Here is a 20126-nt window from a genome sequence, read left to right as displayed (position 1 = left end):
CTACCCAAAATTTTTGAGCTGTTTTTAATATCAGCATATTTTATTCTTATAAACATCTTGGATTAAAAATATTCTAAAAGTACCTAATAAATTACTTTTCCATGTGCAGTTTTTAAGAGCGAAGTCCATAAACATAAGTATTATAATGTAATCTTTATATATTTTATCGATTTTGTCGAAAAAATTTGCATCATTGAAAATTTATTTCTTTTTCATAATCAATAAAAATTTAAAAATTTCTTGACAGTTTCAGTTTAATTTCTATAATGCAATTTTCTATAATGCAATAAGTTTGTACCTAATTTTGCTACACTTCGATTTTTAATTAGGTGGCAACCCTATTTGGAAATAAATTTTGGCTTACAATTTTATTTTTTGCTATTTTGAGACTTGTTCGGTAATTTTTAATTTATTACATTATTTTAATTGAAAAGGTGGCACCCCACCTAATAATTAATTTTTACTTAAGCTTGTTTAAACTTTCATTTTTGTAGACTTCTTTGGTAATATTTGATTTATTGTATTATTTTAATTGACTGAGAAAAGGTGGCAACCCTACTTAAAAAATAATTTTGTTAAAACTGTTTCATATTTCACAATTTCAATGCAATAAGTTTGTACCTACACTTCGATTTTTAATTAGGTGGCAACCCTATTTGGAAATAAATTTTGGCTTACAATTTTATTTTTTGCTATTTTGAGACTTGTTCGGTAATTTTTAATTTATTACATTATTTTAATTGAATAAGAAAAGGTGGCAACCCTACTTAAAAAATAATTTTGGTAAAACTGTTTAAAATTTCATAATTTAAAACTTCTTTGGTAGTATTTTATTTATTACATTATTTCAATTGAACAAAAAAGATTAAAAGCTGGCAAGGTGACAATGAATCTTAAAATTTTGCTCTCTTCTTTGATATCAGCATAGTTTTTGCTTTCAACATTTTAGACTAAATACTCTGTCATAAATTACTTGTAGTCGCAAAGTCCTTTTACGCTGATATCAAAACGGAGTAATTTATAGCAAATCAAGTAACTTAAGCATGCAATTTAATTGAAGTCATTAATACGAAATTAAGTAATTTCTGAAAAATAAAGTAATTTATGTGAAACGCAGTTATTTAGCGTATGCCAAATAAAATAATTCATCAGAAATTACGTAATATATACTAAATAAAGTAATTTATGCCAAGCTGTGAACTTAACATTATTGTACCAAAGTCAATTGTTGGTCAACTCGAGAGCGTCACAAAGTTAAATGACTGAAAAATGAAGCATTAAATACGCATGCATATAATTTTCACCGTAATTTCGCACGAAATTTAACTAAACTTAATTAAAAGCCACTATCAAACTAATAGCTATACTTAGTTACGTTTTTTTCCTATAAAAATGCGCAAAATTACATTCACCAATAAAAAATAAGTGTGTGAATTTAATAAACGGTTTGCATTTTTTTAGAAGAAATTAAAAGAAATATATGCCATTACTTGCCTTAAAGTAAGTGCCAAGCGCAACAGTAAAGTGTTTACCATATAATTTATTCAAACATATATACAAACATACATACCATACACACTATGTAATTAACGACAGCTAACGCGTTTGGGTCTCTCAGTTTTCTGTTCTCTGCCTTGCCATGATACACACACACAATTAAATATATATACAACTATTCACATACATTCTTACCTACAAAGTTGCCAGTCAAGCGACTATTTTGTTGCCATTTATAGCACAATATATGCTAACGGTATCTGGCATAAGAATGCCGGCATAGTCACATACATACTTATACATATTTCCCACATTTCCGCAATGCACAACAACAATAGCAAAAACAATGACAAGCCAAATGCACACACTGACCAATAATAATAAAATTCTTGCAAAGCATAGCGCGGATGGCAGCGTGTGACCGCCAGCAACTGAATGCGCTTTAACCCATATTTTTGCGCTCCAATGGCAGGGAGGCGCAGCGAGGTTTAGCGGCAGGTACTTGGCCATAGACCTACTTGAGCTGAGCGTAAGGTGAAAAAATAAGTAAAATATTATTTTTATTGTTTCTGTGTGGCAGAGGAAGTGCAGCGTACAACGCAATGAAAAGCAAAAAAAAAAGTAAATAAATAAAGCTTCTAAGCTTTTTGCTTTACTTAAACATTTTGTAATTTTTGGGGCATAATTTGTAGATATTAGTTTTGAAGCCTTGGCAGTGAAAAATATTTCTTGTTGCTATTGTTGTTGTAAAACAGACCAAATTATTCTAATTCTAACTTATTTTTATCAAAGACTTATTGACAGATTTTTGGTCTTTATTCTCACTGATTACATGAACTTGACCATATAGATACTGACTCTTCCTTTTCTTTGCACTCATAGCCGGTGCTATCAATAATGTTATATGAGTTCTGTACAAAAAACCAGATGGAAATTTATGGTTTCTCTGAAAAAAATCTTGTTGAGACTGTATATTAAAAATGCTGTGAAAACTGTTTTATTAAGTAAAGTTAGTTCAACTGCGCCAGTTTAAGTGTTTTGTTATAACAGTAAGAAGCATCGAAAGCCGGATTGCGGAACTTTAAGCCGCTAACCCAACCTACTCCCAACTCATGTCTCTCTTAAGGAACCAGCGAATTAAATAATTCTTCATGGAAAAGAGAAAGAAGAGAAGTCTCACCTATCATACGGACTGACTGACACCTAATATGCTCCCTACTATCCATATGTCTTAGTTTTAGAGGTGACGCTTCGATGACAGCTTTTTATTTACCAGAGTACTGACACATGAGTTGTATCAAATTTTCCACCGAAAATGTATCGTCAAGTGAAGTTTTTAACTTTGCCTTTACATTTAAAAAACAAGGGCATAGACAAAATACGTGCTCAGAGTCTTCTATGCACTCTGTACACGTCTGATAGTACAGTACTAAGATCGCTATAGAGTCGCAACAGATAGCTTCTAAAGCATCCATATTCATTCAGTATATGGGTTAGATGGAAGAATAAGTCCCTATGTTATCTATTCATCACGAATGAATGTTCGGGATTAGTCTATGGGACCACCGTCCTTTGGTTGAGGTTTGTCGCCATTGCTGCCACTATACACGGCTCTGATAGCTGGTCAAATCGCACGAATTCATCTCCCTGGAACATAATGGGCGGCATACTAGCTAAATCTTCAGCAGCGTCGCCAGTTGCCACAAACTCGATTTTTTTACAAATTTTGGTGTTCGAAAGTTTTAAACACTACCCGGTAAAACACAGTTAATCATACAAATAATTTTCTTTTTCTCACCTTAAGAATTATCTTTTGTTGTTGTTTATGAACATACAAACCTTTTTAGCGAATATTTAAACTAAATTATTGTTTGGTCGCGCTTAATTTAGAGTTCATTAAATTGTTCAATGAGAACGCTTGGTAATACTTCAGATTTTTGGAGAAAGAGTTCTGGTAACCTACTATTATTCTGTCTCTTCCTTCCTTCCTGTCTTCCTTCTCTTTATAAATAATACTGTATATGCCAGTTTTCTTATAAATGGACGGTCTCACAATAGACCTCACACCATAGTAGCCTCAGTATGTGCTTACTATGGTATGCATTTCCAGCCGAACCCAACTTACTGTATTGTTTAATTGCAGCTTTTAGTGTGATGAATTGATGAAGTTCGGATGTCGTCAAGTGGAGAGTATATCGTGAATTCCACTTGAAGTAGCCAAAGAGAAGCAACTTTCTAAAAGAAACAACATTCTTAAGTTGAGATCTATGTATGTAGTATCATTTTCGTAGTATCAAGGTCAAGTAATAATTATGGTTTAATTTGACTAAAGTTTAACGGTTTTGAATCAAAAGTTTTCTACAAATTATATTCATAATGCAGTCTTTCTTCATTTTATAATTTTTTTACACAAAAATTTAAATTTTTTATCCCTTTATTTTCTTTTATTTTTTTTTAATATTTTCAGCTGCAAGTCATCTTAATCTATTTAGTTGTGTTTTGGCAACTTTTTAAATGGCAACTCTCCTTAAATGTAAAAAATATTTTAAAGTATTAGCTTTATGTTAAGTTCCTAAGTTGTGTGCCTATATTGTAGTATAGCTATATATAGTATATTGAATTTTATTAAGTCAATTGAAAAGGTGGCAGCTCTTTTCAAAAATTATATCAAAACTCAGCTCTTAACTTTCGCACACGTTTGCTGTTTACTTTTAAGCTCAAAAATTTTTTTACCGAAAAACTTTAAAAAGGTGGCAACATCTAAAAATTTATTTTGTTTTAAAACATTCAAGCATAAAACTGAGTAGTAAAATAAAATTATTTTAGTGTTTAACTTTTAAACTTAAAATTTTTTTACCGAAATTTTTTAAAAAGGTGGCAACATCTAAAAATTTATTTTGTTTTAAAATATCCAAGCATCAAACTGAATAGTAAAATAAAATTATTTTAGTGTTTAACTTTTAAACTCAAAAATTTTTTACCGAAAAATTTTCAAAAAGGTGGCAACATCTAAAAATTTATTTTGTTTTAAAACATTCAAGCATAAAACTGAATAGTAAAAAAAAATTATTTTAGTGTTTAGCTTTTAAACTCAAAATTTTTTTTACCGAAAAATTTTAAAAAGGTGGCAACATCTAAAAATTTATTTTGTTTTAATACATTCATGCATATTAATGAATAGTAAAATAAAATTATTTTAGTGTTTAATTTTTAAACTTTAAATTTGTTTACCGAAAAATTCCAAAAAGGTGGCAACCTCACAAAATTTATTTTGTCTTAAAAGATCCAGGAATCACACTGAGCAGTAAAAGAAAATTATGAACACGCTTTAGCCATTATTATTGCGACGGTTCCTGGGCATGCTGCGAACATGACGATATTTCGTTGCGGAATCAAATTTTGTTTCGCTATACCATTTTGTTGCTCTCAATCGATTTGAAGTGGAAAGCACCCTGTATCTGCTTGATGTTTCTTTACTGCCTTTTCTATCCTGTTACTTGCCACAGTGCCACAGTAACGAATCACCAAAAGAAAAACATAAAAAAATAAAAACAAAAAAGCCTAACTCTGCACAAAAGTTATATAATTTCCACATAACCATGGCCAACATTAACATACATTTTCGCAGCACCGGTCAAACGAGTGTCAAGCGAAGCACCCAAGAACATAGTAAGCGCCAACCTGTTCCGCCGAGCAGTCAAACGTTCGATCTGACACACAACGCTCGTTGCGCCACAGCGCGTGGAACCGGTAAGGAAATTAGCGCTATGGAAGTGGCGAAACAACTAGAAATGCACGCGCCAGCGCACACATTGTCGTGACCAGTGCATGCACGCATACGAAGAAAATGCTTGCTTGCATTCTGACCAAGTTTTGCGAGAGTTCCACCACTGCTGATGCTGCTTCTTCTTCTTTCGCGGCCACTTTTGTTATTGTTTATTTTTAGCTTAAATCGGGTTATATAAGTTAAGCTTACATCAATCGCACTTCCAAAAAGCCTGTTTATACATGTTGTTTTTGAGATTTGTTGCAGCAAAAAAATGAAACATAGCCAAATGTTGCAAAAGTAAAACCAAAATGAGAATTTTTTTTCTCTGCAAAAAGCTATTTCTAAAAAATTCTCTACAAATATTTTGTTTTTTTTTAATTTTTTTTGATTTTTAGCGAAAAAAAATATTTTTTTAGAAAACTAGTAAAAATTTATTTTAGAGAATTAAAAGAAATATTTTTTTTATAAAATTAACCAAATTTTTAAAAAATTCTCTAAAAATATTTTTTTTTTACTATTTTTTTGATTTTGAGCGAAAAAAAAAATATTTTTTTTTAGAAAACTAGCAAAAATTTATTTTAAGAGAATTAAAAGAAAATTATTTTTTTTTTATAAAATTAACCAAATTTTTAAAAAATTCTCTAAAAATATTTTTTTTAAATATTTTTTTTGATTTTGAGCGAAAAAAAAATATATTTTTTTAGAAAACTAGTAAAAATTTATTTTTTAGAGAATTAAAAGAATTTTTTTGTTTATAAAATTAACCAAAAAATGATTTTTAAAGAATTTTTGAAAAACATTTGTTAATTTAATGAAAAAAAAATTCTTTTTAATTCCCTGAAAATAAATTTTTTTAAATGAGCTGAGAAATCCCTTAAAATTTAGTTTTTAAATAAATTATAAAATATTCCAGATAACGAAAACAATATTTTAGAAAATTTATTAAAAAAAACAAACACTTTTTTTAATTATTAAAAATTTATTTTAAGAAAATTAGAAGAAAATTATTTTTTTTTTTTTCATTAAATTAACAAAAAACTTATCTTTAGAGAATTAAATGAAAATTAATTTTTTTTATAAAATTAACCAAAAAATTATTTTTAAAGAATTTTTGAAAAACATTTGTTAATTTAATGAAAAAAAAATCTTTTTAATTCCCTGAAAATAATTTTTTTAAATGAGCTGAAAAATCTCTTAAAATTTATTTTTTAAATAAATTATAAAATATTTCAGATAATGAAAACAATATTTTAGAAAATTTATTAAAAAAAACAAACACAGTTTTTTTAATTATTAAAAATTTATTTTAAGAAAATTAAAAGAATATTATTTTTTTTTGTTATTAAATTAACAAAAAGAAAATTTTTAGAGAATTTTTGAAATAAATATTAACAAAAATTTAACTGACAAACTGAGTAGAAAAAAGTTTGCAATATTCGAAAAAGTTTTTCTTTTAAATGTTCTAATTTATAATAAAGAAATGTTGCCAAAAAAATTACATTTTTATAAAATTTTTAGTAATTAATAAAATGTAGTTAATTTCTTTTAATTGAGAAATTAAAATAAAATTTTGAAAACTTCCAACATTGCTTTGTAAAAAATGAGAACATTTAAAAGGAATATTTTTTAAGAATATTTCAAACATATTTGCCAACTTCTCTATTTCAAAAATATTAGACTTTTTTTTTTAAACTTCCAACAATTTTCACAAATTCTTTTTCCAATTTCTCTATTTAAGAAATTTTTAGATTTCTTTTTTTTTTAATTACCAAAAAAGTTCTGCAATAAAAAAATTCTAAAAAAAACTTCAAATCTTCCATAATTGTGCAGCAACTTTTACCAAACATCAGCCAAGCCGCTCAACTGTTGTCAAGCTGCTGCGCCTCGCATACATTTGCATTTCTTATCAAGTTTTATTACCGTCATTTAACATTTTGACCATTGCGCGGCTGGTCAATCATGTACCGTAATTGCAACGCGAATGTGCGTGTGTTCAAAAAATGTTTCGCTCTTTGGTCAATTTGCAGAGGCCTGTGTTGTATTTGCGTTCGTTGGCTTGCCGGCACTCATGCAGATTTATGACGCTGCATTTTGAGTTAACGGTTTTCCGGTACGTCTCATTTGCAACAAAGTGTCTGTTTAATGTCAGTGTTTAATGTTAATTTTTATGCGCGAAATTTGTGGCTTAGAATGATGATTGAGTGCTCTAACCTCATAATGCTTTGTTGTGTGAAAGTTTGTTGCTTAAGTCCTTTGATTTGGGTATATAGTATTTTGGATGAAAGTCGCATTAGAAGCCAATTTTTGACTTGATACCCATAAAGAAATGGGGATTGAATAAAATTAAAAATAAATACACTAAACTTAGTGCATTACAGTTACCCTTAGTCGTTAGCTCTTAATCTTTTGCGCCGTTGAATGGCCGCCTAAAGGTAGTCAACATTTACTTTTGGCCTACAATTAGGCGCATTTCAGATTTCTCTAGGTTGTTGCCATTCTTCAAGTGATATTATCTTCAGCACAAAACTATTTATTTGAAAAATGGTATATTTTATCGTTTCTATGGTCTAAAGTCTTCAACCGTGTGAAAATGTTCTGTTTGAAACACTGTATTTTATAGCTGTCATACAAACTGAATGATCTAAATAAAGTCATTGTATGGATACCTTTTTCATTTGTGAAGGATATTAAGCAACTCAAATTAACATTTCTTTTTCTTTTCTTTCAACTCTTCTATTGCTTTCTTGTACCTCAGCAGTCTAAACACACAAATTAAAGTGTTTTTCATCGGTTTCAAGTATCTAAATTTGGAAACCCTCTTCAGCTCATCACTTTTCTCCAGTTAATGACTAAAACAAGCGCAAATCCATTAACTTCTTTTTTAAATGAAGCTAGTTTCTTGACATGTCAATCAAGCGCTTAAAAAAATGCATTAAAATAGTTTTGGAGATACCATGAAAGAAAGAAATATGTTACAACCATATTAGCCTTGAGCAAAATACCAATGAAATCATTTACAAACATAAATCAACAGAAATTTATGTAATACAGCGTTGAAATGGTGGCTAAGTGATATATTGCGCTGAAAATATATGTCCGAATATATATTTATACAAATACTTATATGTACATATAGATACAGATATATAGACTTGAGGCCAGTGAGGCGTAGAAATTTTTGAATTTTTAAAATATCTTATAAATGGAAAATTATTTATATATATTATGCAATATATGTTTACAACAAACGCAATAACGTCACACATTCGATGACTTATTGCTTTCATCCCATTCTCGTTTGCACGCTTTAGCGTTTATTAGTTGCTATTGTTCAAGTTTTCACCGATTGAACATTCAATCACTCGGCTGTATTACATATGTGTTGGCGAGGCGGCAACTTTTTGATTGAGGCTCGTGTTTACTATGATTAATTTATACGTATGTAAAATGTAACATGATTTTAAAGTGCCGCCAGTCAAACGTTATGGAAATTTTATTACTTTGGATAAAATAATATGTATTTTTATATTTTTGTTTCATTTTCTCTGAAAAACAAATTAAATACATCTTCATGCAAATTAGATTTATTACAGTTTAGGAAATTTTTATAAAAAGTTTCATCAATTGAAACGTTTCGGTAAAAGTTTTACCAATTTTTAAATAAAATTCAATGTTTGCTCTTTGTTCGAAGCTCATTTTTGTACCGATAACATAAACATATTGACACTTAGAACGCAATAACTTCACTTCCAATAGATTAAATATCATGAAATTCTCACTGGACAATCGGCAAAGATAGCAGATTCTAACGCACCAGTCGAAATATAGATGGCGCCATCAGTGGACGCTAAATTCAAAAAATTCCTGTTTACTTTGGAACGCTCCTTTCATCGCCCGGAAAATTTTATAAATCACTCACAACAACACTACATAATACTTATCCAGTGAAATAAACTAATAAAAAATGTGCTTTGCCTACATTTAAGCGCACAACCACAAATTTAGTACAGTGGGTGCATGTCTGTACTAAATTTGTGGTTGTGCGACGTGGATAAAGCTAAAACTGCCATTCCTTACAGCCTTTTTCAGTCATTTTGAATTACAAAGCTTTCCTGAGTGACTGACTTCTTAAACTGATTGAGTGCCGATGTCAAAATTCAGTTTTTCGACTTGTTCAAAAAATTTGGAATCAAACGAAAGCCAAAAAGAGTCAAAATTTGTTGCGCTACAAACAAATCTAAAGATATAGAGCATATAAAATGGCTACAGTGGAAAAGTAGGCTGCCAGCCAATTGCTGAGTTACTTTCTACTCATCATACATTGATGGACATTTCTCTTAAAAAGGAAAAGAAAAAAAGAATGCCTACATTTAGGATGTTTAAAAAAATACTGAATACGAAATAGTTACCAAATATAGAATTTTAAGTTCAGAAATCTAGAAGTTACCAATATAGAAAATCTATCTATAATGCAAATAAATATCTCATTACTGAATTATTCGAATAAAATATATACCGTAAATCTATAAATTCACTGAAGTTGTTTCTAGAGAATGATAGAATAAGAGCAAGCACACATGTACTGTATTTTTCAGTTCAGGGCTAAGGTCGAAGAAAGAATAAAGAGGAAATATCAGTACATAAAATCGATATAGCAAAAAGTCGACTTATAGCAGACGGTTCATTAAACGGAATCTTAATTTTCTTTACGGCAGCTCTGAGTGAACTAAATAGCTCCAATGTTAGCCTTTAGCATATTTTTTGGCTAGCACAGATAGTTGAATTTCAGCTTTATATGTGATATGTCTCAGCTCATACCGTTTTCTTCTTCCATCAAGCACCAATCACTGCAATCAAACTTAACCCTACATACTTTTCTCGGAAGAAAATATCAATTAATAAACGAGTTGTTATAAGTAAAATGCAATGTATGACTATTAGTCATAGAATTCTGCTTCATATCAATCATTTGCTAATGGCTTTTAACAATTAATTCCCAATAACGCCACCGCAAGTTGGCTAACGATTAGCCGCTAAACACAAAGCGAGTGTTAACTAAATTAGAGGAGGAAAATGCCGCACTGCAATTAATTGTAAACTTACGCAATTATTATGAACTCAACGAACTGAGCGTCTCAGCATTTGACTCAGAACGCTTTGACTCTCTACATAAACTCACGCTCAAGCCACTGACACCAACTACAAGAAGTCGAACTCAGCTAACGGCAGCTCTGCAGCGCGACTCACAAGCAAAACATACTGTAAAGCAAGTAAAAAAAATCTAATCAGCGTTTGAAGAACGCGCGTTGTGTACACATAAGCCGCTTAGCTTCTTCCATAGTTCAACAACACCGCAGGCTTCTACTTCACTTCGTCTGTCTTCTCGCTTAAGCGCCGCCAGCACGCCGAGTTAGTTCCTCATTCATATTTGCCACATTCATACAGCGGAAGCGGGCGTCTTCGGCAAGCACAGTTAGAATCTTAAAGCTTCTTAAAAGCAGCCGCCGCCACTGCTGTCCTCGCCGCAATCCATCGTAGTGCTGACTGTATACGTTAATCTTAATTGGCGGTTGCATAAATTTAACAGTTCTAATCCTGCGCTAACTGACAGTCTGCGCTGCGGCTGCAGTTAAGAATATGCCGTAAGAACTGGCGGTGAGATAATTATTATTTATTTGCGCTTAACCCTGCGGAAAGGTGGTTAAAGTTTGTGAAGTTTGGCTGTGTGGAACGCGGCACTTCCTGGTGAAACTCTTAACTGCATTAGTGACATTAAAGATTTCTGTTGGTAAATGAAGCATTATTTTACTTGGTATGAGTGGTTCAGAAGACCTGCAGGAGACATCTTTGAATATGCGCTGAAGTTCACTGTGAACTGGAAGTGATTTGAGGTTAATAAGAGGCACATTAATGTTTCAGGTGTTTTACTACAATGTAGAACTCGGCTATCGAAGTTTTAGTTCAAGTTTCAGTTGGACTTTATAAACATTGACTGAGCGTACCGAAGATCTGAGCCTTTTATTTTTCTGATTCTGCTAGACTCAGCTAGACTTAGATGATCTTTTAATGCAACTGTTAGGTCAATGTGAATGAGTCTTATATTTTTATAATTCTGTTAGACTTAACTAGGCTTAGATGATATCTTAGTGCAACAGAAGGATCGATGTGTATGAGAGCACCTCGAACCACCTCCTCCATTTGCACCTTGAACATAATCTGCCATTGCTCTAGACATAATTGTAACAAATGTGCAGCCATGCTACAGCCAGACAATATTAAGAATACGACTCTAAATAAATAAAAGATTGAAATTTCCAAAATTTTTATTTTCGTAGTATAAAAATATGCTATAAATAAATTTGAAGAGAGATCCTGAAACGTAAAATAGATAAATTTGGTTTACAGAGAGGCGACACACATGAGAACGCAGATTCCAAGCAACAAGTTCTAAGGTTCATGAAAGCTCCATGAAGTGCTTCTGACCTAACCACAACGACTTTCAAAAATGAACCGAAGTTGTTTACTAAGTTATAAGGTTAGCCATAAAGTCCTGCCTACTTGTATTGAGATTGCTATAAAATATGCCTGTATTTTTAAGAAAACTATTAACTGTTTTAGTGAAAAAAACTGAAATTCCTAAACATGCTCATATTAACGCAACGCAACTCCGCAGCTCGTTTTGTCGACAAAAGCTAACACAATTTTGAATTGCAAAAAATTTCCACATCCGAAAAACAAAAAAAAAAATTGAAACTACAATTTAGCCGCCGGCACCCACAAGCCCATCCATCAACCGTCACTGCGGTCAAAGCTGTCAGTTTTGTCATGCTAACCTGCGCTCCCCAACTCTCTCAGCCTCAATGTCTCCCGCATACGCGCAGCTGCTGTCCGCAACATGCCAGTGGTGAAAGGAAATTTGAATTTTGCGCGAAATGATAAATTAAAATAATTCGTTTTCATAAAAAAAAATTATATTTTCGCGCAGAAATTTGTAAAGGAAGTGATTTTTTATAAAAAAAAATAAAGTGTCTACTTTCAATTTCAGCAACAAGTTTGGTACTTTTTGCAGCGTGTAGCTGTCGCAGGTGTTGCTGCCATTTAAACGCTAACTGACAAGAAAACAAGCAAAACCGTTCAGTATGGCAGCACCGAAGCGGTAAAATACCCTTCACAGTTGCATTTTTTATAACAATGAAGGGCATAAAAATATCTATTACTTGATTTTCTTCGGTATTTCTGTATGGCAGCTTTATGCTATAGTGATGCGATCGGTACAATTTCTTTGGAGTTTGTAGCATTGATTGTCATCTGAACAATTCCTTCGAAGACTGTAGCAATGCTTTGAATTATAATCAGCGCCGAATTTTGTGAAAATAACTTGTCAAATAAAAAAAGTTTTTCATACAAAGAATTGAATTGCATCACGCAGTTTGTATGGCAACTATATGTTATAGTGGTCTGATCTGAACAATGATGGAATTTTTGGAAAAGCAATTAAATTTCTATGCTTGGTTGTCTACAGTTAGTTTTTAGCTTAGCTTTCGTTGAAATCATCTCAATGCTTTATGGCAAGCTATAAAAGCTCTCGCCACAATATTTCTGCCATGAAAAATATACTTGTATTTACAACGAACAATTACTGCGCACTAGAATATTTTCTTGAAATCTAGCTACAGCAATATTTTTTATAGAATACTGATTTTTCTTTTCTCGACAAAATATTATAATATTTACAAATAATTAAAATAACTTTAAGTTCTTGTGTAATAAGCTTGTTTAAATATAAGTCAAGATGGAAGCGGATTAGCCTGACTCGACTATGATTTTTATTATTAAATATTAAGAAGGCTATGGAGTTCAAGTCTGGATACCACTAAACCATTAAGGCGGTCCTCTTTTAAAATTTCATTAAAATATCGACATTTTTATTGTGCAAATCGAAGGCTTAAATTGCCTAGAATATGTTGGCAAAATGTTTTTTCGAGCCGTGAATTAGTTCCAACGCAACACGACTTTGAACGGACTGAGGGACTGTTTTAAAACTTTGACATGCGTTTCCTTGAAACAAGATTTTTCAAAACTGCGGGCATTCTCGTTTTTAAACCATTGAACCAATTATCTTCGTGTTTTGCCCGGCGCTGTAACCTACGAAATCACAATATTTTGATCAAGAACGATTTTTTACAACAGGTCAAAGTGGAAAAATCATGCGAAAAACTATACTTTATTTTCAGGTGGCCGCAATTTTGTTTCTATAACGAATATTGTCATGTTTTTTAGCTTGAGTCACCTCTACGAAATGTTATCATTAGGATTCGTTTGATTTTCTGCTTGTAGACAACAAATTGCGACCTGTATCGTGCCCGCAGATGAGGTCGATGAGTTTCAAAATACCTTAAAGAGGTGCCTTGCATTTTTCATTTATTTTTATCCAATAAATACTTTTGTTGCTGCTTCCATATGAAAATTCGCGAAATCCATGCAAGCTACATTGGCTTCCATTGAACTTTACTTTCTAACCATTGCAAAAGAACTCTGCGACATGCCACACTTGATCCGCATTCCATCAATCAATAAAAATATGTCTGTCTGCCTGCTTTTTTATTACAAATATTTATGGCATTTTTGCTATAATCTCTTTTCGTTTTTTTCCACTCCACCTGTTCTTTCATAACTGTCAATGGCAACACTATGTATTGCCTGTAATAAATTATCGAAGGCGAACAACTGGAATTTTGCGCAATTAATTCAAGCATTTCTGAGTATTACTTCATAACTGTGCTATTTGTTCCCTCTGGCTTTGCAGCATAATAAAATCTATAATTCAATGAATTGATTGCGGATTTAACGCTCATTAAAATGATTAATGGAATTGATTTCGGTGTAAATAGTTGAGTGAAATAATATTTGGAACCAGTTTGTGATTCACGGTGAATGTGAGATGACAGTTTTGAGAATTATATGAGTTTTGTGTAACAGTCGATTCAAATAAACCATGCAGAGTATGTTGATAATATGACAGTGGCGATTGATCATTGATATTATACCTTATGGTGCTCGATCAGTACTAAGCCAGATATTGGAATTTGGTAGAGACGCTTAACATGCTCATCTCAGATAGCTAGATTCCACTAGAGCTGTTATATAAGTATTTCTTATGGAGTTAAACTATGACCACGGAGCAGGGCGATTAATTTTTTTTACTGTCCCTTGTATGGCTAATAAAGTGAGCGTCAGGGTCTTCCACCGTAGTATCGCAAAAGCAGGACTTGTTGACTGTCTTACTGTCTTTACTAATTCCAAATAACTTAAATTGTGAGAAGCAGGTTAAAGAGTTTAGACAGATGTTATATATATTAGGTTGTCAAAAAAGTCTTGCGGTATTTTCGCTAATTGGTGCTTAAAGCGCGTAGTTCTAGTTTTATTCGTCGCATCTGGTCATGCTATACCTTTTTGGAAAGCTCATTTCACGCGCTAACACGTGTTTGATTGATTGTCGTTTCTTTTTCGTTCGTTCGTGAGTTATAGCGTCGCAAACATGGAGTAAAATAAAGAGAAAATACGGCATATTTTACAGTACTACTACGATAAAGGCAAAAATGCATCTCAAGCCGCCAATAAAATTTGTGCAGTTTATGGACCCGATACAGTTTCCATTTCCACCGCACAACGATGGTTTCAACGTTTGCGTTCTGGTGTAGAGGTGGTCGAAGATGCGCCACGCTCCGGAAGGCCTGTCGTCGAAAATTGCGATAAAATCGCTGAATTGGTCGAAAGAGACCGACATAGTAGCAGTCGTAGCATCGGTCAAGAGCTGGGCATGAGTCAACAAAAATTCATTTCAATTTCAATAAAAAAAAATCAATAAAAAACCGCAAGACTTTTTTGACAACCCATTATATGAGAGTAACTTACTTTACAAGCGGAAGATACTCTTACGATTAACTGACAGCAGCAGAACATCGACCTCGAACACATAATTAGCCAAAACACATTGAGCTCTAGTGCGTCGCAGCTCTCCAAAAGTGAACCGTGAGGGCGATAAGAGAACTGTCATCAACATTCAGTGCAACAATATTTTGAGGAAGGTCTCTTTCATAGCGGCTTACTAGCAGTTTCCAGGGATACCGGTAAAAATCAGAAAAATCCTAGAACTTCTATAAAATTAATCATAAAGGCCCTCATAAATCGACAAAGCGCTTTGAGCCGATCACATAATTTTTTAAGACAGCTATGTCTCCTGGTTTGCTGAATGTATGACTGTCGAGTTAATTCAAGCTCGCTATTGAAACTACTTGGTTGTTTTCAGCTCACCTGCTTTCAAGTACTATTAGAGATAACTGCACCTCGTGATACCCGCTTCAAGTTTCCGGTCAGACCTTGTTGCTTTTGCTACTACCACTTGTCCACTCATCAAACTCAATGACTGGTGACATTTGTAGCTTGAACTTCAAATGTCTTAGCGTTAGAAGAAATCAAATTCAAAGTTTATAATATCCCTACAAGCTGAGTAATTTAGCACTATTTCTGACAAGACTATGCTAAAATTTCGAAAATTTCACACTTTTTAGTCGCCTTTTACGACAGGCTTACCTTACCGCAGGTAACATCTACCACCTGCCTGCTTGGGGAGCCTATTAAACAATAAATTATGGGTCTCATTAAAAAGTAGCTTGATCGAGATCGGGGGTTCAGGAGTTAATTTAAACCTCAAATGAGCGCTTAAGGTATCTAACCTCTTTGAAAGTCATTTCGGTTGCTAGCTAAATTGTGTCTGCTTAAAAAACTACCGCGGTCTGAAGACCGCAGGTCAAATTTACAGAGTGTTCTCAGCAGTTGACTTCCTTACAAACCTTTCTGCCTAACTTCGCACCTTCTACGTGGAAACTTACATAAATGACTACATTCTTTTCCTAGCTAAATCACCTCATTAGCAGCTGATTGAAGAGTTTTTTTTTAATTATTCTAACAACTAGTCAAATACAATCACTTAAGAAATCGCTACTGATTGCATAATCTAATTAATACGATTCTAATTAAAAATGCCACAAGCTTGCAACTAAATGCAAATGCCAATTTATGTAAGCGGTCAAGTATTTGCTAAGCAAACCGCTTTAGTCTAATACAACCAGTTTGTTAACGACCAACTTTGCAAGACATCTGCAACGAGCCGGTGATGTAATGCAACAACACGCCAGGCAAAAACAACTCTCGACAAGTGAAATCGAAACGGCAACTATTTATCACTCAAAAATAAATAAATAAAAATAAAAATTAATAGTTATGCTAGTTATTCTAGAAGTGCTGCCTTTACGTAATATTACCGTTAGTAGTTTTGCAAAAAAAGCAGGGAAGAATAATAATTTAATCAACACTAAGCTTAGTGGTCAGCCTTGACTTAAGGCTGGTGGATGAATTTCGTGTAAATTTGGAGCAATTTCGCAAACGGTAAGACTTGTTTATGCGAGAATATGTTAATGACATGTAAAAAATATTATAAAAGTTAAAAAAAAATAAAATAAATAAAAAAATTAAGCAATTTAGTTATTCAAAATTTGTAACAGTTTTAGTTTTTTTTTGTGCAATAAATCATGCATTTTTAGTCGCAAGTCAAAACTTAAAATTCATAATCCGTTAATTCTGGCGGCATGTGCCCGTACTTTTATACTTTTTATTAACAGTTTAACCACAATTAAAAAATTTTGAGCATTCTACGTAGGTTGCCTTTTGTATTTCGGGTATTGCAATCTGGCAACCCACAACTTTGTCGTAAAGTTTGGCATTTTTGATGTTATGCATACTCAGAACGTTTTGACATACCAACGCTATTTATCTTGCTTACAGTAACTTCAAATATTCAACTCGGCCATAAAAGAGAATTAAAATTCAAACATTTTCGAGCGATTATTTTTTACAACTTTCGCCGTGGATTAACATAGCAACAGTGCAACGATGAATTAAATGCAGTTTTTGGCGCTGCAGCTCCATCAAGGACCAGTGTTTATAGATGGTATGGTGAATTCAAACAAGAACGTAGATCACTCCAAAAGGAATTTCGTGAAGGTTATCCGAAATCAGAAATTAAAAAATAAATTGTTAGAGCTGATGAAAGTTTACGCTTTGATTCCATAACGCCCAAGATCACTTTGCTAATTATCGAATAGCTCGAAAGGTTTCTGCCGAATTTACTTCGAATTTTCAGAATATATTTCAAAAATATTATATTTCTTTAAGAGAATGCAAAAAATACTATTTTTTTTAATTCTAACTACCCTAATCGCTTAACGAAATATTATATACACGTAGCTACTAAAATAATAATTACAAAATTAAATTTTCATAAAAAACATGTAATTAGACAACACTGCTTAAACAGATATTTTTTCTTCCTCTCTCTATCATCATCAATTTTCAAAGTAGAAATCATCCAAGCGGACAACTCTGCGGGAAAAGTGCTTGCTATCTCTTTCTTTACGCTGCCTCGATTCTCTCTTAAATAATACATATGTACTTTTAATTTTCAGGTGTGTTCCTTGCGAGTGAAATATATGTATTTCAGTATATAAAGTAAGGGAGGGAGTGCAGAAATAGCAAAAATAAAAATTCTGACCGACTATAAACAGTTATATATCCAGTTTGTGTGTTCAAATTTCAGGTAATCATTTCCATGTCAACTATACTCCCTTTAATTTTTTTCCTCTATCACAATCAGCTGTTTTTTCCAGCAATCTCTTTACTTTGCTTTATAATCTATTTTTCTTCTTTCATAAAAATATATGACAGGCAATTTGACAGTTGCTCAAACTCACTCAAAAATTACTGCCTCGCGTGATTTCAAATGAATGAGTCACAAATTTCTCTAAAATATTATGCATAAAGCTACTCTTAAAAAGTAGTAAAACTACAATCATTAATCTGATTTCAAACAGTTTTCAAATACCTCTTGTCCTTAGAGCTTATAGCGGTGTTCTTCCTGTCTTATGAGCTATGTGTTTCCTGGCAACACCCAGAATTTCCAAAAATTAATTTACCTAGAATAAAAATAATTTAGCTTATAGCAATTATAAAACCATTCTGTCCATCGGATCGTTCATTCTTTAGGTCTACCATATACATAACACTCACTCATTTTGCTATGTATGTTTCAAATCTTTTGTAGAAACCCAGTATCTGCAGAACTCATAATCCATTGTCAATCAAAAGTCATCAGCTAGTAGAGGTTATGGTTGGCAGGTTGTGTCTCTCATCTGTTCATATGAAAAAAATGTGTTAGCGCATAAAGTGTGTGCAGCTTAAAGCATTTCAAAGACTGTTTTGGAAACTGGCTATATTCCGATAAGATAGTTCGAACTGTCAATATCGGCACCACCGCTCTGTGATTATTCTTATATGACTGTTTAACAGATTACTCCAGCTTCCAACACAGTTTTCTGAATTTATTAGACACGATTTCATACCAGAATAATCTATTGCAACGAGTTTATTAGTTTATAACTAGAAATTGAGGAAATAGTTTATTTTAGTTCCGGCTTCTCTGAGTATTGTAGCAATAGCACCGAAATAACTGCGAAACTGGGCTACAAGTACATTTTTTATATCGTTTTAGGATCTACGTCAGCAATTTTGACTAACACAAAAAAGTTCGTCGTGTAACAGAAGTGAGCCGCTAAATAAGCACTAACAAACAACCAGCAGGCAATTTGAAATTCTACAAAGCACTCTGCAACGTAGTATGTTGCATGCATTAAAAGCAGCCGGAGTAAAGAAAGAAATCACCCTTAAAATGTACACTCAACTGGCCAATAAAGGACCACGTCCATTAGTGCTATGCGGCCCATCTGGCTCCGGCAAAAGTACTTTGCTTAAGCGACTCTTCGAGGAGTATCCGAAAACCTTTGGTTTCAGCGTTTCACATACGACACGCACACCACGTGCCGGTGAGCAACACGGCAAAGATTATTATTTTACTGAAAAGCAAGAGATGCGCGAGAAGATAGCGAATGATGAGTTCATAGAAACCGCTACTTTTAGTGGTAATATGTATGGCACAAGCAAGGCCGCGGTGCGTGAGATCCAGAGTAGCGGCAAAGTGTGTGTCTTGGATATCGAGCCGCAGGGTGTGGAGCAAATTAAGAAAACCGATTTGAATCCCATACTGGTGTTTAATAATCCACCAACCATCAAAGACTTGGAGTTGCGTTTGCGCAAACGCCAAAGCGAAACCGAGGAAACGCTGCAGAAGCGGCTTGCCGCTGCCGAGACGGAGATAGCTTATGGCTTGAAACCTGGAAACTTCCACAAGATCATACATAATGTCGAAATTGATGTGGCTTATGCAGAGTTCAGGGAATTTATTTTGAGCGAGCTGAAGCAGCAAGAAGCCCAAGGCGTCCAAATATGTTGGGAGTGAACGCTGAAAAGCATCTAAATTTTCACTAAATAAATAAAATTGTTACTTGAATTATTGGAAGAAAAAACTATTTGAAACAAAAACATACCTCTCAATGTTGTAGAAGTTCGTTAATAAATGCTTATAAATATAGAGAAGTTTTTCATTTTTCTGCGCATAGGTTTCAAAAAATATTTTGGTTGGTGGCAGGAAAAGTTGTAGAGGTTGATTTAGAATTTGAAATGCTGCCACATCGGCTTCTACGGTACAGCTTTTCTAGCTGATGTCTGGTAAAATTCATAACCTTACTGCTTGGATTCCGTTAGGTCAATGAGTAGTTAGAACGCACTCAGAGGTAATAGAACACACGAGAATAGTGGAGGAGTGGACCTCACATGCGCCTAAGAGAGGCTGGTTGACGGGACGCTTCTGTGCGACTTCTAGATACTTTTGGAATATAGTAGCACGCAT

The 20126-nt window shown here is 33.0% G+C and overlaps 1 protein-coding gene across 8 annotated transcripts in view; it reads left to right on the top strand.

Moving 5' to 3' along the window:
- LOC120773478 (guanylate kinase) overlaps positions 1–19808 on the top strand; it is a 173134-nt gene extending 153326 nt beyond the window's left edge. For 7 of the 8 annotated variants that reach the window (XM_040102397.1, XM_040102398.1, XM_040102399.1 and 4 more), the window contains one exon: positions 18873–19808. In XM_040102397.1, the coding sequence (XP_039958331.1) occupies positions 18999–19676 (678 nt within the window). In that variant the 5' untranslated portion in view covers positions 18873–18998 and the 3' untranslated portion in view covers positions 19677–19808. Of the gene's footprint in view, positions 1–17867; positions 17922–18872 lie in introns of those variants that run through there. The other variant, XM_040102405.1, reaches the window with a different exon arrangement.
- The last annotated feature ends 318 nt before the right edge of the window (positions 19809–20126 follow it).

This window comes from Bactrocera tryoni, chromosome 4 (assembly GCF_016617805.1).
Source record: "Bactrocera tryoni isolate S06 chromosome 4, CSIRO_BtryS06_freeze2, whole genome shotgun sequence".
NCBI classification, from domain to species: Eukaryota; Metazoa; Arthropoda; class Insecta; order Diptera; family Tephritidae; genus Bactrocera; species Bactrocera tryoni.
Note: the sequence above shows the minus strand (reverse complement) of the source record. Positions and strands in the feature narration are given on the sequence as shown.